Source organism: Muntiacus reevesi, chromosome 2 (assembly GCF_963930625.1).
Source record: "Muntiacus reevesi chromosome 2, mMunRee1.1, whole genome shotgun sequence".
NCBI classification, from domain to species: domain Eukaryota; kingdom Metazoa; phylum Chordata; class Mammalia; order Artiodactyla; family Cervidae; genus Muntiacus; species Muntiacus reevesi.
The window spans coordinates 236,776,613-236,802,859 of record NC_089250.1 but is presented as its reverse complement, the minus strand read 5'-3'; the positions used below and the strand labels follow the sequence as shown (position 1 = coordinate 236,802,859).

Genomic DNA, 26,247 nt, shown 5'->3' with positions numbered 1-26,247 from the left:
AGAAAAGAAAAAAAGAATTATAAATATGTCTGCATTCCTAGGAAAGGGTTTCTTACTAGTATCTTTTTATCCTCTGTAGTGATACCCTTATAAGGATTCCACAAGGACCTTTGTGGTGAGGAGCCCCTGTATTCTAATAGTCAGTGGTGTATCAATTAACTACCATCAACTAACCACCTTGCATTTGTAACAGTCTGAAAGGGAGAGTTCCTGAGTCTGAGAATCAGATATCCATACTGCCATGCTTCATACAGACAGCACACCATACGTACGTCTTCTATAAGGGGTTTTTTTAAGTCTCCATTAGAGGTAGTACTACTAGCATCATATTCAGCCTTCCAAGACTCTAAAAACAGTGGCAGAAGAGAATTAAATATACATAAAGCGAGCAACTTGTTCTGTAAACATTCAGTGTGTTGTTATCCTTCAACAGAACTGTTCTTATTGAAAGTTTTATGGTGTATACGTCTTAGGATCTAGTATTTCTCATTTCAAAGAGTAATTTGGGTCTTTCAAACTCTTATATAAAATCACAGTGCATTTAACTGATTTAATGAAATTTAATTGCTTAACTTTAAATTCTAAGAGAAGAGCCTCTTTGAAGAAAATCTCTGTTTAGATGGCATAAAAGCAGAGGCCTAGCTGGTAGTAACTGCGTTATTACATACACTGCATCAGTCAAGAGTCAAATTTAGGAATACTAACTATTGCTGCTTTGGCTAAAATTTGAGTCTTTCATTAGAGTAAAATTATGTGTGACATTTCATAAGGCTTAAGTGCAAACAAAATTGATTGATCACATTCACAAATATACAAACTTACCCTCAAATCATGATATTTAAAAAGTATATTACATTTGAGACAAAAATGGCAAAACCAGAATTTTTAATTGCCAAGAATTTTATGCAGCAAGTTTGTTCAGTAACATAATAAAAGAGGAATATTACATTGGCAGAAGTGGAATTAAAGAACACAAATATTACTGTAAAACAGTAAAACAATGGGATCGCTTTCAAGAGCCTCATAGAAAGCCTGTAATTTAAAATGCTACTTTTTCATGATTAATGGGATTAACATGTGCTTTTCCATTATAAAAACAGGATACATATATCAATTCCATGTGATAAACAATATTATAAAGATGTACTTTCCTAATTACTTAAGCAATTGCTTTCAGCTCATTCCATTCTTTGTCTAAATAGCTTAAGATATATAAAAAGCAAACAATCATACATATATACTTTAGGATGAAACTTTTTAGTAAGCATGCATGACATCTAATAAAATGGGATTTGAGGGAAATTATTGCCTAAACTAAAGGAAAAAAATACATCATTGCTAAATTCCTGCCTGGGGATTAAATTGTGGTCTTGCATTAATAAAGTAGGTTTTTGGATTCCCTAGCTTTTGGTGATACTTTGGAACCTTCCTATTTTTCCTGTTGATATTTCAGGCAAGCTCTCAGATGTTAAATAATCTGCGTGCAATGCAGGAGACCAGGTTTGATCCTTGGGTTAGGAATATCCCCTGGAGAAGGGAATGGCAACACAATCCGGTATTCTTGCCTGCAGAATTCCATGGACAGAGGAGCCTGGTGGACTGCAGTCCATGGGGTCGCAAGGGTTGGACACAGCTGAGTGACTAACACTTTTCACTTTCATTTTCTCAAATTTGAGAGGACACTTAATAAAATTCCCACTTACATGGTAAAATATATTAATTCTAATATTATGTAAGTAAAGTAAATCTGATTCATTTACTGGGTAAGCACTACATTCTAAACTACCCAACTCAAATGAAACTAAACTCTGGCAAACAATTTATTTTCTCATTATGCAATTAATGTTACCTTCAATAATGCAATTCCCACATAGCCTTTGGCCACAGTTGTTGTCTTTAAAACAAAGTTCTAAATCTGTAGATATCACAAAAGGACACGATTTTCTCAGCAGATGGTTAAGGAAATCAACAATAGGGATGCATGCTCAAGAGAATATGAGTTTTTAAGGAGTCTTATCTAATTAACAGAGCTCTCCCTTCCAATCCTCCCACATTCAGCGATCCAAGAAACTGAAATACAAATGGAAAAGATGAATCTGTGAAGTTAAAGGTATAAAATTATGCAACATTCCTCAGTCTCTTAATTATTTCCAGAATGGGAAGAAATTAGAGTTAACAGAATACAACCTTATTCTTTAGAGGAAGGCAGATGAAAAAGTGTTTATACTTAAAAAATTTTTAGAGTGTTGATTAATGCTCCTCAGTAAACAAGGGAGGTCATTTCATTTATTTGGATATGGAAACTAACCTGGAAAATCAATAAAAATACCTTTATCACCAGTAAGCCAATCAGTATAGCAAAACATTGTATAAAAGAAAAGGAATATTGATAAATACATGTGAATAGAAGCCTTTCAATAAAGAAAATCTATCATTTTTATAAAAAAGCTATCTATTTTAAACATCATCCTTACTCAATCACAAGTAAAATACTATCAATACATGCCTTTGAAATTTCAAATAAAAGCCACCACGGTTTCCTTATGAGGAATATTTGTTTTCAGTCTTCTTTTTTATCTGAGGTACTTTCTTCATGACTTTCAGGGCTGACTTTATTACTTGCAACTGAGGGAGTTGCTTGGATTTCTTTCGGTAATGAAAACACATGGCACGTCTGGAGATCTAAGTAGGTTGTAAATATCTTAGCATATTCTGGATGCTTTAGGGCAAAACTTTTAAATTCCTCTAAAAGAGTAGAAAAAAACAAAATTCAATAAATTGAGATGAGTCTTCTTTCGGCATGATGCAGATTAACATATGATCTTAATAATATAATGATTGCAAAAGTCTATTACTCAACTCTTATAAATTATACAACCGCTTTGGCAGATAGTTTTTTCCATTATCTAGTCAAGTTGAAGATATGCATACTTGATTCTCGGGTAGATAAGCTAGAGGATTTGTGCATATTGTATTCTGGGAGGCAAGCATGAATATGTTCACAGCAATGTTATTCATAATAGGCAAAAAGTGGAAACAATTCAAATGTTTGTTAACAGTTGAAATGGAGAAATAAATCCTGGCATATTCAGAGAACATAATGCTGTACAGCCATGAAGATGAATGAATAGCTGTGTTGTAACAATGTGGATAAATCTTAAAACCATAATGTCCAATGAAAAAAGCCAAATACACAAGAACACATGTGGTACGAGGCTACTATGCAAAGTTCAAAAACTTCGGCAAAATTAAAATATATTTAAAATTTGTACTTTTGTGGTGAAATGCTAAAGCAAAGCAGGCAGAGATACCTTTTTAAAGTCAGGTCAGCAGTTCCCTCCTTTAAGACAGAGGAAGGGGTTGTATTTTTGGAAGGGGCACATGGAGGTTTCTAGAGTTACTGAAAAATTCTATTTCTTGATCTGAGTGGTAGTACACAGTATTCATTTATAAACCTTCATTATGCTCCATGTTTATGTTTTTTTTTTCATGTTTATGTTTTATTGTTATATATAATTTTATTATTTCTCTGTAATAAAAAATGTTCAAAAATTTGTTCTCCAGGACTTTCTATTGTGCTGTGCTGAGCTTAGTCACTCAGTCATGTCCAATTCTTTGCTACCCCATGGACCAGAGCCCATCAGGCTTCTCTGTCCATGGGAATTCTCCAGGCAAGAATACTGGAGTGGGTTGCCATGCCCTCCTTCAGGGGATCTTCCCAACCCAGGGATCAAACCCAGGTCTCCTGCATTGCAGGCAGGTTCTTTACTAGCTAAGCCACCAGGGAAGCCCAGGACTTTCTGTTACTGACTTTTAAAATGATTTTAACCTTTAAAACTGGTAAAGAACCATGTTGAAAAGCTGAGCCCTGCCTGACTTATGATCAGTAAAAACAAGTAGAGTGTATAATAAATAATAATTGTATCACAAGACCCCTGAGTTGTGGGCCTCCTTTTATCTCAGGTGTTTTGATTTGCAACTTGATAAGGTAGAGTATAGAAATTAACTTACTAAATTAACCATCAGAATTTGAACCTTAAGCCCCTAATAGTTTCTGAAATATGATGCTACTGTCAACTTTGAAATTTCTCTCTCTTTTTCTGTTAGGATGGAGAAAGCTTTATTGAACTTATATAGCAAAGGGAGCCTGGTCTTTGAATAAGCTTGCTATTTGACTCTCGAATAAAAGGCTTTTAACCCAATATCCTATTTCTATCCATCAAAAAAAAAAAAAAAAATCCTCCAATAACCAAGTGTCTACTTCATGGCACATTAGAGTACCTAGCAATTCCTGATGATATAAACAGGTCTTAGTGATGAGGAAGTCACCAGATTGAACCCAGATCATTTTCTGTAATTACAACATTATTTTGCATTAATAGGCTTTATATTTCCAAATCAGGTAAGCTATTAATTATTCTTTCTTAACACCCAAAATAAAGATTTATCTGCATGAGTCTATTTCAGTGATGGAGGTAAAGTGGACGTTAAGTGATTTCTAAGATACATAGGCAGGAGAGTTGAACTATGGAAACCATGAGCTTTAATTTTAAGACTTGTGCTCTGGTCAAAAGATGAAGGTCTCTGTCTCCTTTGGGGATGCCAGTGGTATTAAAGAGTAACTCATTTCTAGAAGTGCTATGAACTGGCAATAAGTAGAATTTGGGCATTAATTTTGCTAAAGGAAAATCAAGAATGAAAACTTACAAGATCATATTTAAACAATGTAAATGGTCACATTCATGATAAATTTTTATACCTATTCTTTCATAAAATCATATGTAAATACCTCAAACGTTCCTGCAAAAAAAAAAAGTGGGCTTGCATAATATTGGGGAAGAGGAGATATTCTTTATATTCTAAAAAGAAAAATGTTGAACTCCAAAAAACAAAGTAGATTTCTATAAAAAAGATATTAAAATCAACAGGTAAACACATGACTACCTACAAGTAATTCTCAGTACTAGCTTCCATTGAAATAATAATTCAAAATAGTTTTTCAAAATGTGGTAGCTTTGAGACTTCTTTGTGGCCCATTGGTTAAGACTTCGTCTTCCAATGCAGGGCATGTGGGTTTGATCCCTGAGAGGAGAGCTAAGATCCCCCATGCTTTGAGGGCAAAAAAGTCAAAGCATAAAACAAGTAATATTGTAACAAATTAAATAAAGACTTTGAAAATGGTCAATACCAAAAAAATCTTAAAAAGAATACTAAAAAAAAAAAAAGATTTGTAGCTTGGAGTAATACAGTCTTAATTATGCAATAAAAATGGCCAGAGAATTAGTACACATGAGATTTATGACTCTTAAGTTTTACATCAGTATATATTTATCCTTTATCAGTATATACTTATACTTTATCCTTTCTTTTTTTTTTTTTTAATGAACTTAATAGAGTAAGTGCCCTAGGCACCTAATTATCTAAAATAGAAGGAAAAATAGCCAAATGACAGTAATTAAAAACAGAGAGTAAGCATAGTATGTGACCTAAAGCCCCCATCCAATGAGAGTTATCAGGCTGAAACTCTTTGAGCACCAGAAACAGAAGGAAAAAGGCATTCAAGAGGAGGATCCTCCTCCAGCCCACCAGAGAAGACTGGGGAAGATAAGCCATGTTTATGACCACATCAAAGCTCTGCCAAGTTGTGTTTCCCAAGAACATTATGAAATACATGGAAACTGATGAAACATCCCTTCATCCCTTACAGGACTTATTTTTAAATTTTTGTTTTTATTTAGTTTTATTTGTTTTTATTTTTTGGCCACATCATGCGGCATGAGGGATCTCAGTTTCCCAGTCAGGGATCGAACCTGCCTCAGAAGTGCAGAGTCTTAACTACTGGACTGCCAGGGAAGCCCCAAGGGCACTTATTTTAATGCATGGACTTGAGCCATCAGGAGAAAGGCTGGTGGACAGACCTGCCGTCTGGCCTCAAGGTCTTCCTCCATGATAGTCCCTCCCTCATAGGGGTGCCATCAACGTGACATGATATAATGAACATGACAGCTCACCTAAGCTACTAACAGGAAACATTAATAGATGGTTTAGTTACTCTTATTACTGTAGGTCCCTCAGCCTGTATCCCTCTACTGTGGCTACAACTCTGACATTTTCTGGCTAATGATCGTAGGTAAGTCACTTAGATTCTTTGCATCTTGATAACATAAGAATAATGAAGAGTACTGATTGAATAGGCCTGCTGTAAAGAATAAATGAATTAATATATATAAAATGTTTGAAGAGAGCTTAGCATATGGTAATGTACCAATAATTAGCTTCTACCATTACATCTCTACTACTATTATTGCTATCATCATCATTGTTACTATTATTTCTATCATTAACATATTAGAGGAGGGAAACAACACTTATATGAGGGTCAGTCATAGCCTGGGTGCCCTCCTCATACACTGAATCAGGAGCCAAACTGCCTACTCACCATAGGAAACAGAATCCCCCTGGGCTATTTCCTTGAAGAGACCAGAAACATCAAGGTCAGGCACTCCAAGGGAAGCCTGCAGGATGGTGGAGAACTCTTCCTCTGTTATGAAGCCATCCTCATCAACATCAAAGAGCTGAAGGAAAAAGAAAATAAAGCCTAAGAATGAGCTCCTCCAGAGCAATGGCAGTATGGAATAATCTTGGAAAATAAATTCTTTAGTAATTCAGACATTCACTGTGCCGGGGCTCAGGATATTTGTCCATATGTATGATCTCTGCTACCTTCACAATACTTACTAGTTTAGTGGTAGAAAGAGATAAAATTAAAATAGGGGCTACAACCACAGTAAGCACAGAAGCACATGGGGGTCCTCTGTAGAACAAGATGAATCCTACCTGAAGAGGTCAGGGAAGGCTTTATGACATTTGAGTTGGGTCTTAAAACATGAAGGAAATATACAAGGAATACACAAGGACTATACAAGGAATATGCAAGCCTGGGGCTCAAGTCAGGAGAGAGAAAGACAACCAAGAATCAGATCATAGTGCATCATCTAACCCTGCAGGATGATGATGGGAAGGACCGTGGCGTGATCGACTGTGAACTGAGGGAGCTCTCTAAGGAAGAGGGTGGAGGATGGATTGGAGGCAGAAGGTTGAAAAGACTTCTGTTGTTCAATCGCTAAGTCCTGTCCAACTCTTTGCAACCCCATGGACTGCAGTGTGCCAGGCTTGCCTGTCCTTCAGTATTTCCTGGCGTTTGCTCAAACTAATATCCACTGAGTCTATGAGACAAGAAAAACAAGAGTCTGGGGTGGAGAAGCATGAAGGGCAGGAAGAGAGAATTTATAAGGAAACAAAGGTGGGACTTGCATTTCACTTAGAGGTCTGCAGTGATAGAAAATAAGGAGCCAGTGATGGCTGAGGTGTTCTGACTTGAGCAAGGGGTGAAAACATCATGTTACCCACAGTAATGGGGGAACATAATGGGGGAACGGGTACCCAATGAGATCAAGGGTTAGACCTGGAGAGGTAAATCTGAATCAGAAGTGTCAGTTAGAAGTAAAGTCTAGCACATCAGTGCAGGAGAACGAAGAACCTTGAGATATGAATTCAGGTAAGAACTGAAACTCTTAAGTGTGTTTGAGCTTCTCTGTGGAAAATGCACAAAGTAAGGCAGAGTCCTGGAAACTGTAAGAGTTGAGGTGTGTGCAGGGAAGAGGAACCAGCAAAAACAACAACAATAACGAAAGCAGTCAGACAGATGGAGAAGCAGAAAGAAAGCATGCATCTTGGAAGCTAGGGGAGATTTTTAGGAAAGAGGAAGAAACTCTGACTGTGGTAATGGCCAACACAGTAAAATGCCATAGGAAGGCCAAGCAAGGAGCAAAGAGGTTTGCTGGATTTGGCAATTAGGAGATCCTGATGACAGATGGTAATAGGAGTCAAGGAATGAATAGATATGAGGTATGGAGGCAAAGGCACGGGCTCTTCTTTTAAGAAATTATGGGGGGCTTCCCTGGTGGTCCAGTGGTTAAAAATCTACCTTGCAATGCCTGTGATACCAGTGGGTAACATAACTCACTTTTACCCATTTGCTCAAGCCAGAACACCTCGGCCACCACTGGCTCCGTCTTTTCCAGCACTACAGACCTCTAACTGATATGCAAGTTCTGTTTTTGCTTCCTTATAAATTCTCATTTCCTGCCCTTCCTGCTTCTCCACCCCAGACTCTTGTTTTTCCTGTTTGATCCCTGGTCTGGGAAGATCCCACATGCCACAACTACTGAAGCCTGCTCACACTACAGTCTGTGCTCCACAATAAGGGAAGCTAACACAACGAGAAGCCCACATGCTGCAACTAGAGTAGTTCCTGTTCTCTGCAACCAGAGAAAAGCCTGCTCAGTGACAAAGACCCAGCACAGCCAAAAACAAATAAATAATTTAAAAAAGAAACTATGGAATAAAGGGCAGGAGAGAAAGGGGGTAACAAGCATGCACAAAAGGAGGCTGCCTACAGGAAGGGAGAGACTGAATATGTTTATAGGCAGAGGGGAAAGGGTGGGATACACTGAGAGTCAAGTTGCAAATCGGGGATAGTTGATATGTCATATTCAAAATCTTCTCCCGGATATTCACATTTTTAAAATGATATCAACACTGACTCTTTGCAGGCACTGATCCAACATGTTCAAATACCTTTACACACTCATTTAACCCTGATGACAGTCTACCCTAATGAGTCTTAAGTAAGGGAGGGGTTGTTATTAGTCATATCTCACAGATGAGAAAGCTGAGGAACACGGAAGCCAGGCAACTTTCCCAAGGTCACAGAGCTTGTCAGTGGTCAAGTTGGCACCCAAATGCAGGCAGATAATATCTAGAGCTCCCGTTGTTAAGGTATCTACTTCTGACCAAACACACAATCAAAACAGGCATAGGGTAAGGTGTGATAATCATGAAAAGAACAACAAGCAAATATTGAATAGTGCTTTAATTGTCCATTAGGGTGGGAGGAGAAAAACAGAACTTGAGGTTGTGATTTGCTGCCCCTTGATGAGAAGGCACAGACTCCTAGTCCATTTTCTACACTCAGCCCCTGAATGGAGGATAAGACAATCGTAAAGTACAGAGTGCATTAGCATTTGTTTTCACAAATGGTAGCCCCAGGGCTCTTTATGGGCCTTGGACTTCAGACATGAACAGCCAGGTTGTCACACGCCCCACTCCCATAAATTCTAAGTTTTCTGTAAAAGTCTTCCATTCCTAAACAATTCTCACCAACTCATCAAATCGTCTAAATTCCTGCCACATTTGGTGCTTTGATGGCTCTCTCCTCTGTATAAGTTCCCTTCACACGTCCATCCTGGGACCTTAACTTCCTGTCACAGTCGTTGTGACAAAGGACATTTTGCCACAATGACCCCATAATACCCCTCCATTTCTCTCAATTCTTCACGTTCCCAGTAGTCTCTTTGCTACACAGTTCCCAGATCTCAGGTAAATCCCATCCTCTGGGCTCTGGTAGAAGGCTCAACACCCCAGTTTCCTTGGAGAATGGGAGAGTGCTATCTCCCCAGTGCACAGAATGCTGCAGGACTCTGTATCCATTCAGCCAGTCCGTGTCTTTTGGTTGGAGCATTTAATGCATTTACATTTAAAGTAATTATTTATATATATGTTCTTATTGGTATTTTCTTAATTGTTTTGGTTTTGTTTTTGTAGGTCTTTTCCTTCTCTTGTGTTTCCTTCCTATAGAAGTCCCTATAGCATTTGTTTGTAAAGCTTATTTGGTGGTGCTGAATTCTCTTAACTTTTGCTTCCCTGTAAAGCTTTTGACCTCTCCATCAATTGTTAAATGAGATCCTTGCTGAGTAGAGTAAACTTGGCTCTGAATCAAAACATCCTATCTTTCCTAGCAAGCCCGTGGTTCAAGACCACCAGGATCCTGCCTGGAATCTAATGATGAACAGAGTTTGGAGTTTGTCTCTCTGATAGCAGCGCCCACGGGAGACGTAGAGCATTTCCCGCAGCTGGGACCTCTGGAGCTGCCTGCTTCAGGGTCTTCCCAGGAGCCTGTTTGTTGTCCTCACAACTGATTCCTCAGCCACTCTACTGCTAATGATGGAAGAATGCTGACTAATATTCTACCTCTAAAGGTCACCATGGTGGTGAAACATGATCAAAGATGGGCAGTTAACTGTGAAGCGTTACTCAAATAAAAGGATGAGAATGGATCCTGTATATATAAAATGATACTACTAAATAAAAACATAGAGGCATGCCAAAATCATTTTCAAAAACATCAAACACCCTTGAGAAGGTTAAAAAAATAACCAAAGTAAAGCGTGACACTTGCCTTACTGAAAAAAAGAGCTAATTACAGTTTTAGGTTCTCCTTTCCTTTCCCTACCTCTCCCCCCAAAAACCAAGGTCTAGGCTAGAGAAAAATCTCAGGACTTCTTTAAAAACAATAATTACTATGATTAAGGGCCAAATTTTCTATCAGGTCTTTCATTGGTAAGCCCAAAGTGACCACTTGCGCAGCTGAACTTATAATCAGACAGACAATCCCAGAACAGGAACAGAAATAACTGGATCGGAATAAGTTAGCTATGTGTATAATTTTAGGTTTTACGATGAATAAGTCTGTAAAAGCCAAAAGTTTTCAACTTGGAAAGCGTTCTGGCCCTTTCCTTGTGACCATCTGCTAAGCATCAGCCTCTTAGGTTCTTTATACACCCAGCAGTTAACTCAGTTGAAAACAGTCTGAAATAAAAAGTCAACTTGGGGGCTCTCTGTCAATGACAAAACACATGGAAATTCTTGAGGCTATCCAGGATGGTCTCTAAGACATGAGAAAGGACTCTGGGAGGAGGAGGGTCTTTCTGGGATGATAGAGAGGAAGACACTTGTTGAGGACCCAGTGGGATATTCTTCTCTGAGAAAATCAGGAAGAACTGAGTAGGAAACAGACATGGGGAAGGTCCTCAGGCATATGGTGGATGAAGCAGAGACTCAAGGGGCTGAATGATTAAAAAAAGTCCACATACACGACTTAAAAGACACATAGGGAGATCAAGCTTTTATTTTACTTGAGAACAGAGCATGTGTGATTAGAATATGGAAGGGAATATCCCATTCAAATACAAATTAGATGAAGCAACTTTCATCTCCAAACAATTGGAACACACTTTGGGAATGTATTCTTCACCTCTTTTTGTACATATAAGTGATAAACGAAATCAGAGTTCTCATCATTTAAACCTCCATTAAGTTCTGCTGGGGATGGAGGACATGGATGTTATTCATTGCCCCCTAATCCCCCATCCTGCTATGACAATATATGATACAACAGGAAAACATTCAGGGTGGAAATCTGAGACATCATGGTAAAGATGAAAGGTGCTTCATCTAATTTGTATTTGAATGGGATGTTCCTTTCTGAATTCTAATCATACGTGCTCTGTTCTCAAGTAAAATCAAAACTTTATCTCACCTTGTGTCTTCTGAGTCATGTATGTGGACTCTTATCACTTGATGCCACCACAACAAAATAAACTTCATCAGGAAAAGATTGCCAAAAACATCTCTGACATATAGAGTGAGAAAATAAGGATGGATCAAAACTTTCTTCATGGCAAATTAGGATGACAAGAGACAGGTCATGTTTATTTATAAACCTCACTTTGGGGCTCCCAAATGGGGAGGCTGAAAAGAAATAATCTTTAAGCTAATTTATTAAATCACCTGCTCTTCAATCTTGATGCTGTTAACTGGGCTGCTTCCAAGACTTTTTTTGCTTAAATGGATGCTTGTGTTTTCTTTATTCTCAGTAGCAATTGTCTTAATCACATTATTCTCGTGTTCATGTCACAGCAAATCTATAAACACTTGTAATGGATGTACTGATTTTCAAATAATACACTTAGAGTCAACACTTGTTTACGAGACAGACCAAGATGCTTTCAGTGGGGCTGACAGTACCTTAAATGCCACCTGGATGATCTCCTCTGTGTTGGCGGGGTTGCACAAGACAGCCAGGCCAATTACATACTCTCGGAAGTCAATACTGCCATCGTGGTTCTGTGAAAGGATGGGAGAAATCAATTAGCAAGGCCACTGGTTGAATGACTATTAATCACAAGGCGAAATTCAGGCATGTCTTGCAACTCTTGCACTGAGTCCATTTGGAAAAAAGCTCGCACTGAGATAGAACAGCTAGTAAACAGCCCAATTCAGAAGGAAGAAAAATAGATTTGTGTTCAGTGATAAATAGAAACATTTTATCACTGAGGCTCATTAAGAGTGATTCTATGGATATCAGCATGGGGTTTTGAGCTCAGCCTTGATAGGGGTCTCTCTGGGAAGCAGGATGGAGGCTTCATTCCTAGGTGAGACCAAAGCCTTCATCCCACCATTGATGGTGGGCATGCCATGATGACCAACACTCAGTGGGTCATGAAGAGACCCTCTACAGGTAGGAAACAGAAGGGAAAGGAAAAGGGCAAATTGAAGCAATAATCACAGCTACATTCTTTCTTCTTTCCAGGCTTAATCTGCAATAAAGCAGGAGCAAGTAAGCAAACATGAGGGCCCCTCATTGACATCAGGTGCTGGAAGATCCTGCACTGCTAAGCCTCTGGAAACTAAACTAATTCATATGATGTTAATATCTATACACTTCAGCAGGTATTTCATGATGGCAATACAAAAGGATGGGTTGATAATTCTAATCCATGCTGACTGAATGCAGAGTTTTTCCTGCACGTGAAGTACTCACCTAGACAAAAACACTGAGGGGATGAAATGTGGAGAAAGGGGACAGTTTAACCAAGAGAGGGAGAAAAGAAGAGAGAGGCAAGGAAGAGAGGGAGGGAGGACAGAAGGAAGACATAAAAGATGCAGAACTAACAAGAAGGAAAGGGGAAGAGGAGAAAGGAAAAGTGAGATGGAGAGTGGGAGAGAAAGATGGAGGAGGAGAAAAAGAGGAGTAGGAGGGAGAAAGAAACAGAATAACAAGCACAATAATTATAATCCCAGGTGTGAGATCATTTTGGCAGCAAAATCTTCAAGTGGTGAGTTTCCAGATAAGCTATGAACTAGTAACAACAAAGTTAGTCTGCTACTTGATAAGTAAGCAAATGTTTCATACTGATAAAGACCATAATCTTTAACTGTGACTAAGTGTCTACATTTCAACTATTAGAAGTTCCCCCAGGGCAAGGGTTGCCTTCCTTCTGTGCAGTGTGTTCCCACTGCCTAGCACACACAAGTGAAGTGAAGTTGTTCAGTCGTGTACGACTCTGCAACCCCTTGGACTGTAGCCTACCAGGCTCCTCCGTCCGTCCATGGGATTTCCCAGGCACGAGTACTAGAGTGGGTTGCCATTTCCTTCTCAGGTAGGTTATAAAAACCATGCTATCTTTTCCTCATCTACCCTTACCTACTACTTTGGGTTCACCTTAACACATTCAGGCAGTGTTCTTCACTTGGGTTTCACAGATGAGCTTGAATGGGAAAGCCTTGAAGCCCCTGAAAGGGTGTGCCTTTTCGATATGCACATTATTTTAGGGAAAAATTTTTGTAGCTTCTATGAGTTTTGGTTTTAGCTGTGTCATGGTGGCATGTGGTAACCAGTTCCCTGACCAGGGATTGAACTCATGCTCCCTTCAGTGGAAGCGTGGTGTCTTACCCACTGGACCACCAGGGAAGTCCCTCGTCAGCTTCTTAAAGCAACCAAGTTTGTCACCATATTACCTTTATTTTGCTGCAGGGTAGGAACGAAAAAAAGTAATTTACCTTCACTAACCAGCCCACTGGAAAAGGTAGAAACAGAGGTTTCAAGAGTTCCCTAAAGCAATAGGGTTTTTTCCTGAGATTAAAAACTCAGATCTGACTTCCATTTTTGTCTGATTTATTGTTGTTGTTTAGTTGCTAAGTCATGTCTGACTCTTTTATGACCCCATGAACTGTAGCCTGTCAGGCTCCTCTGCCCATGGGATTTTCCAGGCAAGAATACTGGAGTGGGATCTCCAGTATTTCCTTCTCTGGGGATCTTTCCAACTCAGGGACTGAACCCATGACACCAGTATTGGCAGGAGGGTTTTTTACCACTGATACACCTAGGAAGCCCTTTTGTCTGATTACCAGACTCTAAAAGAGCTATTTTTTTTCCTTTAATCAACTTCAATGAGGTATCATCTACAGTCAATAAAAAGCATCAGTTTTCAGGGTACGGTTTGAGGTTCTTTGAAAAAATGTAGACACCAGGGTAACCACTACCACAAGTGACAGCAACATTTTCATCACCCCAGAAGTTTCAGAAATGGTAGACTTTTAAGGGACATAAATTTTCCTTGTTGTGATTCTATTTAATTTTCTGTGTACTGTGGAGAGCTGTTGTTCATTAGGCCTTAGAGGTTGAACAGCTTATTGAACTGTGGATATATGCCTAATAAAGGTAAATTTCTTGTGCAATTGGTTTTTCTCTACTAAGAAACAAAGAAGTGTTAAATACAAGTTCTAAAGAATAGATATAAGAATGATCTATGACTATATTCAAAATCCTGTGATAAACCATAAGAGAAAGATAAGAAAAAGAATGTATATATATATATATATATATATATATATGTATAACTGAATCACTTGGCCGTACAGCAGAAGTTAACACAACATTGTAAGTCAACTTAGTACTTTGATTAAATAAATTTTTAAAAAGAGAATATCTATGGACACTGAAGATACAGCCATAGGTAGTACAGCTACTACCTACTGAAATACTCCTTTGAATTTATTGTGAGGCATCCAATTTTTATTTACACTACTAAATCCAATGTTATAATACAGGTAAAGCATTATAAATGATTTTTCAATGGAGTACCATAAATGTAAAGAACTCTTAATATTACTGCTATTAATATTAATTAGTAATAGTAATATTACTAATTAGTAATAGTAATATTACTGCTATTCACAAGTAAAGGTAATATTCTGAACCCTGATTTTCATTAACAGTTCCATATGAGTGGCTTTGACCAAAAAATATTAAAGCAGACTCTTGATAATCAACCATATGAGAAATTATATGTGAGTTTTTATCCTAATAATGTGAAGGGAAAAAAGTATTATGGAAATTATTCTGAGATATTTTATTACTGGACTAATAAAACAGTACACTTTTAAGTTTCCAAATTCAGAATAACAAAATTTCAAACTGGGGGGATGTTAGAAATCATCTACTCAACTTCTTCATTTTTACTAATAAAAAATTAAGACATAAGTTTTACTTGAGGTCACAAAACTCACTATTGCCATAACGACAATTAACATTTAGGTAATCTGACTCACATCCAAATTAAAGCAGGTAAATGATAAAATATATTCAAAAACAGATAATAAAAAAGTGTAAGTAAAATACACTCCTTTAAATTTTCAAGTTCAAATTAGTCCCATGGTATAAAAAAAAAAAAGATTCCTCAAATCTGTTGGGTTTTTTCCTTTAAAAATCAATTGAACTTCTCAGGAAAAGTACTATTATTCAAATTCAATAAGCTCCCAGTTATACAGGAGAGTCCAGGAAGAGGTACTGTTTCCCTCAGTATTCTTATTAAGAGCATATTTCTACCCATCTGCATAATTATATTATCAATTGCTAGGAATTAAACTGTTTTAATCCACTTAGCACTAAAAACAGACATTTAAAAAAAGGAATTCTGAAAGCACTGCAGGATCAATAGGTGTATGTAAGATCAGTGCCCTGCAGGTGCTTGAGCAAATATTTTTTAAGGGCCTCCTGTGGGTGAGTTATGTAATATTACTGATGAAATTTCTGACTGAAGTTGATACATAAATCAACTTTTAAAAACACACGCACTATCACTCAAAAAATATTTTTAAAGTGAACCTTGAGATGATATACAAATTTTGAATGTTTTTGGACATTTGCTGTTTTTAGGTACAGAACACACAGTCCTTTTTCCTGCTGTTACAGGTTATCGAATTCAGTGGATTATATTAAGACTAAGGTGTATTCCAAAATCATGAGATACGTTGAAATTTAAAAGTGTAAACATATAATGTCACATTTAAACAAAATCATTATTATTTTCTAATTACTACATTGATTGCATGGCTCTTAAAAATTTAAAAATGATAGAGTTATATGAATCAAAGTCCTTCATCTTAGGCTATCAATAGTCTTCCATGTAGGAAAGGCAAATTTTAAAAAAGTATTAGGTAAACTCTCCCTTTTATATTGAAAATCTGCCTTTAAAACATCAACTGAAAAAAAAAAAAAAAAACCAAAACATTGACCGGAAACTAAGAAATCCAATCACTTCTTAAGCTATTGGTTTGACACAATGCCAAAGGTTGGGTTACTTGGAAAAATCCAGACTTTGGACTAAATTTTCTGGGGTTAACGCTAGTGCCTTGGGTTATTTATACAAGTTTTATACAAATTCATAAGAGAATAAAAGAGAAACAAGTAATTTCAGAATGTTTTCCCCTGGCATGCAGGAAGAAAATCATAAAGTAGTAATCCTTTAACGTGAAGAGGAAGAGAAATACTCAGTACCACTCCTAGTGTGAGATAATTGTCTTAACTTTTATAAAACATTTAGAATGAAGTGAGGGGAGAAAAGTGGGCCTGCATTTTCTTTTCCCCAACCATCACGTGGAAAGGTTAAATTATAAACTTAATATTCTTAGACCTTAAAAGGCATCTTGGCAGCTCTCCCCTTTCCTGGCTACATTACTACATCCATGCCTAACATATTAGTGGCTTTATTCTAAAATAGGGATCCTGATATTAATGTGTGGTTGCTGGCAGCAGCCTCACTCTTATATAACCACACCTGCTTTAAGTAGCTCCCCAGGCCAAGCTTAAATTACAACTCTCTTGAGGAAAGTGGATGAGATCTCTGTGCTTGGCTCAACTCAGAATCACATATATGTGGTATTTAATAAATATTATATGATGGTGATGATGGTGTACACAGAGGCCAAATGCCAACCTCTTTCAATTTCACTGGGGATTTCTAACAGGCAGCTGAGTCTGTTAATAGGCCACTTAAATCATTTTAAGAGTTACAACTTTCCTCTAAATGAGTCAGAAAGGATTTATCTTCGAATTTAGGATGATCTTCCAAAGTAGACTAGGAGAGAGGGAATGAATTAAAAACCAGCGAAACAGGAGGGGTAGAAACCAATTATAAGCAGGCAGATGAATGGAGCACTTGCAAATGAGCCCTCTCTAGCTGAGTCCACAGGCCAGGGAATTCCAGATTCTGGTTTGCCCTGCTATCAACACCTGAATCAAAATGAAGAAAGCCAGGGACTTCCCTAGTGGTCCAGATGTTAAGGCTCCATGCTCCCAATGCAGGGTGCTCGGGTTCGATCCCTGCTCAGAGAACTAGACACATGCTTCAGCTAAAGATCCCGCATGCTGTAATGAAGATCCCGTGTGCCACAACTAAGACCCAGCATAGCCAAATAAATATTGAAAAAAGAAAAAGCCAAACCAAAGGCTGTTCAGGAAGGCACAACTACCTCTGCTTTTTGGGTGGCAGTTTCTCCATACTCCTATCTTCATTCTTTTGGACACTGGTAACACTGACTGCTGCGGGGCCACAGTTTTCAGCTGAGGCTGATATGAAAAATACAGGAAAACAGCCTACACTTAAGGCACTGTCAGACAACCTCGGTTGCTTATCAGAATCACTTAAAGCTGGGGAGCTTTAAAAATACTCATCTTTGAGCCCCACCTCCAAAGATTTTTCTTTAACTTGTGTGGAGTGGGACTCAGCTATCACTATTCCTGAAGAGCTCTCCCAGTGATTCTAAGTTGCAGTCAGGGCAGAGAAACACTGCAATAAAGACTCAGCAACATTTATATATATACAATGATTTATATATGTGTACATTTATGTACACATATGATTTATGTACATGTTCTTTTTTTTCTCTTTGTTCACTTTTTTCCCTGTCTACAGTTTTCAAACAAATGAAAGAATATTCCTTGCTAGGAGGCAGGGCAAGACATGACAAGAGCTGGCTAACATCAGCTGGGCATGCCTAATTTTGTGTGTGAACTACATGTAAGAGGGATCATTTTGATTCATTAAGGCAATCAGTGACATTTCAACTATGAGCACACCCTTTCATTCCCCAACACTCTCGTCCTCTATAAATATATCAAAACAAAACTTTTACATGTTTATTTTACTGAAAAAATAATACTAAAGAATTCTAGATTTTTAGATAGCTGCTCCACCACTAAAAAAAAAAATACTACCTTATATAAAACTGCTTAATTTCACATTTCTGAGCCTGTTTCTGCACAGTTAAATATGTTTCCAGGAAAGCATATTTTTAATGTAATGGGAAGACCAGACATGAATTAAGAGAAAAACAGATTTTGAAATTCCCACCTCCTCACCTTTTTGAAGGAAAAATATATCTCTCTTGAGAGCTTTCTTGATTTATCCCAGGATTTTTTTTCCAAATCTCATTCTTAACAGTAACAACAACAAATTCCCTGATCTTTGGAATTAATTCACCAAACAAGGAATGACCTCTTAAAATGTACTCCATGAGAGTCTGCCCTGCATGCCTTCCCATCACATATATAGGTCCATATAAATTCTGAATCTCAAAAAGCCAACATACAAACCACTCAGAACATTTTTCATGAAAAATCTGTTTTAATTAACCAATAAAGGGCAACACAAGTTCAGAAATAGGTCCAGTTGTGAAAGAACTCGGCAGGAAATGACAGCTCCAGATGGGGCATCTGCAACCATGCAGAGAGAATGGCTAGGCTTCTAGCAGTCCTGTCCTCCAGGGAGGGTCCTGACGTAATGCCCACTTCAGGAATACATGGTCAGCTGCAGCCACTCTTGGATAGAAACCTGAATCAGGCCATCTGCATCTCTATCCAGGGATTTGAAGGCACGGAACATGGCATCCAGGCGAACCAGGCAGCTGATGAAGTTGTTAAAGTCCATACTTCCATCCTCCTCGGCGTATCGGCGTACAATCATTTGGTAAAGTTGCTCATTTAGCTGGAAGCCTGCTGCCTGCAGAGCCCCACGAAGCTGAGAACTTCCCAGAAACCCAGACTGGTCCCTGTCATACTGCTTGTAAACACACTGCCATTTCTTGATGTTGTTCCAGAGATACTTAAATTCTTCAAAGCCCAGCTTCCCAGTCGTGTCACTGTCCATGACAGATACAATGCTCCGGCAGGTGTCAAGACTAAAGCCGTCAGACTTCAGATCTTTGTGCTTAGAAAGGACTTTGTTGATAATATTCATTAGGTCAGTAGCACCCACCTGCATGTCTGGTCCAGCCAGCTGAGCAAACTGTTGCCGAAAACGCCTAACTTCCTCACTTTCATTGGCCTCCACATTGGTGAAATGTTGCTGAGTGGGTGGTGGTTCTGGGGTATACTGAGCAGCCGCAGCTTCACTGATAAAATTCACAATTCCTCCAACTATTCCTCCAATATTCCCTCCTCCTCTTCTCTGATCGCCTCCTCCAAGAAGGCCTCCAAGGGCTTGTCCAAGACCTTGATTTGCTCCTTCCAATACAGCCTTTGCAAGAAACATGCTTTTGTTTTACCCAGCAAAGGTAAAAGCTGCTGAAATCTTGGAGGTGGAGAGATGAAATGGAGTCTAAGTAGCTTACATGTGGAAGAACTGGCTTTTCTGTACCTGCCTGCACTGTACCACACCCTGGGGTGTGATGCTTCACCTCCTACTGAAGTTGCCTGAATTCCACTAGGTCCTAGCACCTGCCATTTTTCAGAGGGCCTCAATAAAATATTCCTAAGTTACAGTATATCTGAAAAATTAGAAAGAAATCACATTTTAAGTATAATATATTAAATTACAGATTTTTATATGCTGTTAATTATTCTTAGTTGGATTTTCCTAGCAGAAGAAAGTAAATGACCTAAGGATATCAAGAATTTCTTCTCTAAGGAATATTTATTGCTAGGGCACAACTGAAGAATTCTTGGGCATTAGAAAAATATTTATCTAATTCTCTTCCTTCAGCAGATTTGCAATATCTAATGTTCTTAGGAAAAACTTGGAAGGGAGACTTTTAAAATGCAGGGTCCCTAGATCCCATGCTCTGAGATTCTGACTCTGTGCAGTTTGGTGTCGCATTCATGATCTACATTTCTGAAATCTTTTGGAAGTGTAACATTCACACAGAAAACTGTAAAAATCACAAATATATAGCTCAAAGAATTTCACAGACTGCAAATAGCCCATGTTATAATACCCAGATCAAAAAATAGAATGTAAGCAGGACCCCTGAAGCTTCTTCATGTCTCTTTCTAGGTACTCTCCTCTTCCAAGGATAACCATTATTCTGACCTCTAACACCACAGATTCAATTTTGTACTTTAAATAAATGGAATCATACAGCATATACTTTTTTTGGTATCTTGTTTTTAAATTTTAAAAAATTGTGGTAAAATACATATAACATAAAATTTACCATCTTTACAATTTTTAAGTACACAGTTCAGAGGCATTAAGTACATTCACATTGTTGCACAACCATCATCACCATCCAACTCCAGAAATTTTTTTCATCTTGCAAAATAAACTCTGTCCCCATTAAATATTTCCTTCTCCCCCTAGGCCCTGGCAAGCACCATTCTACTTCATGTTTGTATGAATTTGACTGTTTTAGGTATCTCATGTAAGTGGAACCATACAGTATCTGTCCTTTTGTGTCTGGCTAATTTCACTTAGCATAATGTCTTCAAGGTTCATCCAGGTTGCAGCATGTGTCAGAATTTATTTCCTTTTTAAAACTAAATAATATTCTGTTGTATGGATATAACACTTTGTTTATCCATTCTTCCACTGATGGATGCTTGGGCTGCTTCCATCTTTGGGTTTTTGTGAATAATGCTGCTATGAACATAGGTGTACAAATATTTCTTCAAGTTGTTACTTTCAAATCTTTTGGATATATACCCAGAAGCAGAATTACTGGATCAAATGGTAAATCTGTTTTTAATTTTTTGAAGGACCATCATATTATTTTCCATGGTGGCTATACTATTTTACATTCCTACCAACAATGTACAAGGGTTCCAATTTTTCCTCAGACTTTTTTTTTTTATCATAGCCATCCTGATGGATATGAGATATGTTACTGTAGCTTTAATTTTCATTTCCCTAATGATTAGTGACATTGAGCATCTTTTCATATACCTGTTGGTCACTTGTATGCCTTCTTTGGAGAAAATGTCTATTCAAGTCCTTTGCCTATTCTTTGATAGGGTTATTTGCTTTCTTGTTGCTATTTTATAGTTCCTTCTACTTTCTGGATATTAACTCCTTATCAGTTACATAATTTGCAAATATCTTCTTCCATTCCATGAGCTGTCTTTTCACTCTGTTGATAGTGTCCTTCAATGCATAGAAGTTTTTAACTTTTATGTAGTCCAATTTATCTAATTTTTCTTTTATTGCTCATGTTTTTGGTGTCATATCCAAAAAATCAACAAGGAATCCAATGTCACAAAGCTTTTCCTCTATGTTTCTGTCTAAGGCGAAACATAATAGTTTTAGCTCTTATGTTTAGGTCTTTGATCCATTTTGAGTTAATTTTTATATATGACATAGGGTAAGAGTCCACTTCATTCCTTTACATGGGGTTATCTTGGCACCATTTGTTGAAAAAATTATTCTTTCCCCATTGAATGGGCTTGGCACCCTTGTTGAAAATCATTTGTATACACACATATGAGTTTATTTCTGGGGTTTCTATGTTATTCCATTGGCTTATATATCTATGTTGACGCCAGTACGACACTATTTGGATTACTATAGCTTTGTAGTAAGTTCTGAAATCAGGAAGTGTAAGACTTTCAACTTTGCTCTTTTGCAAGACTATTTTGGCAATTCAGGCTCCCTTGAGATTCCATATGAATTTTAGGATGGATTTCCCTACTTCCATTAAAAAATGTTGTTGAAACTTTGATAGGGATTGCACTGGTTATGTAGATAGACCACTTTGTGTAGCACTGACATCTTAATATTGTCTTCTAATAGATGAACACTGATGTCTTATCACTTATTCATGTCTTCTTTAATTTCTTTCCACAACACTTTGTAGTTTTCAGTGTAGAAGTCTTCCACCTTCTTGGTTAAATTTATTCCTAAGTATTTTATTCCTTTTAATGCTTTCTTACTTTCCTTTTCAGATTGTTTATTGTTAGTTTACAGAAACACACCTAAGTTTTGTAAGTTGATTTGTATCCTGCAACTTTGTTGAATTAGTTTATTAGTTCTTAATGGTTACGTGTGTTTGTGTTGTCTGCAGGGTTTTTTACATATAAGATCATGTATTTTGTGAGCAGAGATGATTCTACTTCTTCCTTTCCAACTACATTCCTTTCACTTCTTTTCTTGCCCAACTGTTTTGGCTATGACTTTCAGTACTATTTTGTATAGATGCAACAAAAAGCAGGCAACCTTTCATGCTCTTAATCTCAGAGAAAAAGTTTTTAGGCTCTTACCATTGAGTTTGATGTTGGCTGTGGGTTTTTCATACATGATTTTCATATGTTGAGGTACTTTACTTTTATTCCTAGTTTGCCAAGTGTTTTTATCTGAAAGAGTACTGAATTTTGTCAAATGCTTTTTCTGTATCAGTTGCGATAACCATGTTTTCCCCCTTCATTCTGTTAATGTAGTTTATTACATTGACTGATTTTTCCATGTTGAACCACCCTTGCATTCAAGGAATAAATCCTACTTAGTCGTGATGTAAAATCCTCTTAATGTGCTGTTGAATTCTATTTGCTGATAATTTGTTCAGGATTTTTGAATCAGTATTCATATGAACGTTGGTCTTTAGTTTTCTTTTCATATACTGTTGACTCTTGAACAAAATGGGTTTAACTATGTAGGTTCATTTCTACTAGGATTTTTTTCAACATGTATGTACTACAATACTACACCATCTGAGGTTGGTTGAAACTGTGGATGCAGAACCATGGATATGTAGGGCTGATTTTAAAGTTATATGCAGATTTTTGACTGCACAAGGGGTTGGTTCCCCAACCTCTGCATTGTTCAAGGGTCAACACTAGTATCTTTTTCTGACCTTGGTCTCAAGATAATGTTGGCCTCACAGAATGAGTTAGGACGTATTCCTTCCTCCTCAATTTTTAGAAAGAATTTGAGGAAGACTGATACTTAATTCTTCTTTAAACATTTGGTGGAATTCACAAGTGAAGCCATCTAGTCCTGGGATTTTCTTTGTTGAGAGGTTTCTTAAAAATTACTCATTCAACCTTCTTACTAGTTATAGGTCTGTTCAGATTTTTTATTTCTTTATGATTCAGTCTTGGTAGGTTGTACATTTCTAGGAATTTGTCCACTGTATCTAGGTTATCTAATTTGTTGGCATAGAGTTGCTCATAGTACTCTTTTCTAATACCTTTTGTTTCTATGAAGTTGGTAGTATCGTCCTCTCTTTTCTGATTTTGTGTGTCTGGCTTTTTTGCTCAAGATTACGTTTGTGAGATTTGATTTTATGTTTTTAATACATATCTTCAAAAGTCAGTCTATGACAGGTAGTCCCAGACAATACCTTGAGAAACCTCAGCCTTGATACTAGGTAGAGTCAGGGTGCAAGTCTTCCAGAAGTCTCTGGAAATTCTATTTGTAAACTCAGGGAAAAGTAACCAGGACATAACTAAATCGTTATATCTCTCAGCATTTTGGACCTTAATTTCAATCTGCAAAATGATAATAATAGTATCTCCCTGTCAACTTTATAATGATTCAATTTCATTTATCCTGCTTCAGGACTTAGACTCAATATTTAAGAGAGAAAGACGAATGCATCAGAGTCACTGTGCTCAAAGGTAAGAAGACCCACAGAAAACTAGGTGTTGTAATTATAACCTGAAGTCTATTTCATATCTATACCATTAATACTAAACTATTACATTTGTATATAATACTTGCATATAATATTCTTTGGTATCTAGGTCTCATAAAGTTCCTCTGAAAGACACAGAACATTTAAGATAAGGAAAGGAAAACTCAAGAGCTGTTAAGCTACTTTGAAAAGGTCATACAGCTAATATATTATCTAAACAGTGGATTATCAAACCACTATGAGTCCCCAAAAGAGGAGCAATAAGTTCTGTTGAGGCAAAGGATAGGAGAACATTTACCTATAGGAAAGATAATGTGTAGGCCTAACTATAGGCTAAGTCAGAGTTCTCCAAATAGACAAGGGATATACATGAAGGGGCGGTATTGTGAAAAGATAGAGGAACTAAAGGATGTGTGGAATTCAATAGATGGTGAATAGTTCAACATGATGAGTTTATTGTTGGAAATGATGGGAGATAAAGGTTCAATAGGATAGAATGAAATTGGAGAGGACTTTGAACAGCCATTTGACAGAGTCTATCTCACAGGCTACTGTGGAAACTCCTAAGCTTCAAGTATGAAGTCAAATATGAATATATCACATTTTTGGTTACTCATTCACCTGTTAGTGGATATTTAGGTTTTATTACTTTGGAACTATTATGTACAGTGTTGCTAACAGCAATCATGTGTCACGGTTAACTTTTTAAGTTCAATAACTGAATAACTTTTTAAGTGCAAATAGGAGATTAAGTGAAAAATTACTTCATAAACTGTACAATTCTTGAATTAAATAATGATTATTCTATCTATGGCTAGGGAGAGAACAGTAGCTGGGAGACCCTGCTCTGTATAGGATGGGAGCAAGGTCTCCTTCTGCCACACCTAGTGTTTTGTATGAAATTCTCTGCCAACTAGTTTTATGGCACTAGGACTCCAATAACTGGTCTCAGGGGCACCATGAAATGGTCTCTGTAAATATCAAAGGCGAAATGTCTTCGTTTACCACATTGAGGAAGCACCACAAAAGGACTTCTTCCCTTTAGGGGATTACAAGGGGCCATCTGGTTTCAGACGGATTTAAATCCATTCATATAAGCTTTTCTCTGAGGAAATTACATGGGCTTTCTTTTTATAATATTGCAAAATTAACTTGACAGCATCCATTGCCATATAAAATGTGCCTCCTTATGCCCATCTGAAGTGTTTTCTGCTGAAGTTTAAATCCAATTTTTCTCATTTATTTTCTGTGAAGATGGAGAGCATTTGGCTAACAGTTTCTCATAAGCCATCATGGAATAAAAGATTGTTATTAGATTAACAAGACTTTTCTTCTCTGGACTATTTAATCCCCTACGGCTATTTATTAGACCATTAATAGGAACTTTGGTTGCTGTCTGGGCGAACTCTACTGTCCAGATCTGGAGAGAAAGAGTAGGGGAAGAGGCCACATTCAATGGAAAATTTAACCTCAGTTTGATGGGGGAAGAGTTATTGAACTTAAAAAGTCAATAGTGGAAAAAAAAAAAAGTCAATAGTGATACTCAAATGCTATTAGCAACACTATTCATGATAGTTCCAAAGTAGCAACAACCTAAATATCCATTAACAGGTGAATGAATAAACAAAAATATGATATATTTATATAATAAAGAACTATTTGGCAATAAAAAGGGATGAAATCACTGATACATGCAACGACACAGATGGACCTCAAAAACTGCCAGATACGAGACTGTATATTGTAGGATTCCATTCATTGAAATGTCCAGAAGAGGCAAATCTATACAGACAGAAAATCTCTAGTCTTGATTCTAGACCAAGTCTATAATAACACACGGGGACTTACAACTCTACAGTGGTTGCCTAGGGATGGGAGATAAGTAGGTGACAGGAATGAACAGTTAATGACACAAGGAATAACAATGGGGTGATAGAAAAACTCTAAAACTGATTTATGGTAAACAATAAAAAAATCATAAAACTATATGCTTAAAATAGCTAAATGTAAAATATGCCTCAAGAAAGTTACTTTTAAAAAGTCCAGAGACAGTCTGTAGTAAAAAGACTACTGAACTAGGACTTCTGGTCCCAGTCCTGTGACTAACTAGCTGTGTAGTCTTGAGCATGCAACTTCCTCTCTTGAGCTGAAAGCTTTCTGCAAAATGAGGAAGATGGGCAATTTCACACTAACCCCCCTTTCAGCTCCAGAATTCTGAGTCTAGATCTTCATGTGCTATCAAGTAGAAGCTTCATTCTTGTATTCTGTTTCCTTCTCATGCCTGAGTATTTTTATGCAATATATGAATTTAATTTCATCTTTTCCTTGGGTCTGATTCTACAACTTTTAAAGACATCCTTATTTACTCTTATTTTTGCT

At 37.3% G+C, this 26,247-nt stretch overlaps 2 protein-coding genes across 2 annotated transcripts in view; both read right to left on the bottom strand.

The window, feature by feature from the left end:
- Positions 1-868: 868 nt before the first annotated feature.
- LPCAT2 (lysophosphatidylcholine acyltransferase 2) overlaps positions 869-26,247 on the bottom strand; it is a 64,598-nt gene continuing 39,219 nt past the window's right edge. Inside the window, exons 12-14 of the mRNA XM_065925355.1 lie at positions 11,929-12,027; positions 6,440-6,575; positions 869-2,745 (exon numbers count right to left, since the gene is read on the bottom strand). Coding sequence (XP_065781427.1) covers positions 2,561-2,745; positions 6,440-6,575; positions 11,929-12,027 — 420 coding nt within the window. The 3' untranslated portion in view covers positions 869-2,560. The remainder of the gene's footprint in view (positions 2,746-6,439; positions 6,576-11,928; positions 12,028-26,247) is intronic.
- CAPNS2 (calpain small subunit 2) lies at positions 18,816-19,556 on the bottom strand. Its single transcript, XM_065920495.1, has one exon. It carries the CDS (start codon positions 19,554-19,556, stop codon positions 18,816-18,818), a length of 741 nt encoding a protein of 246 aa, XP_065776567.1.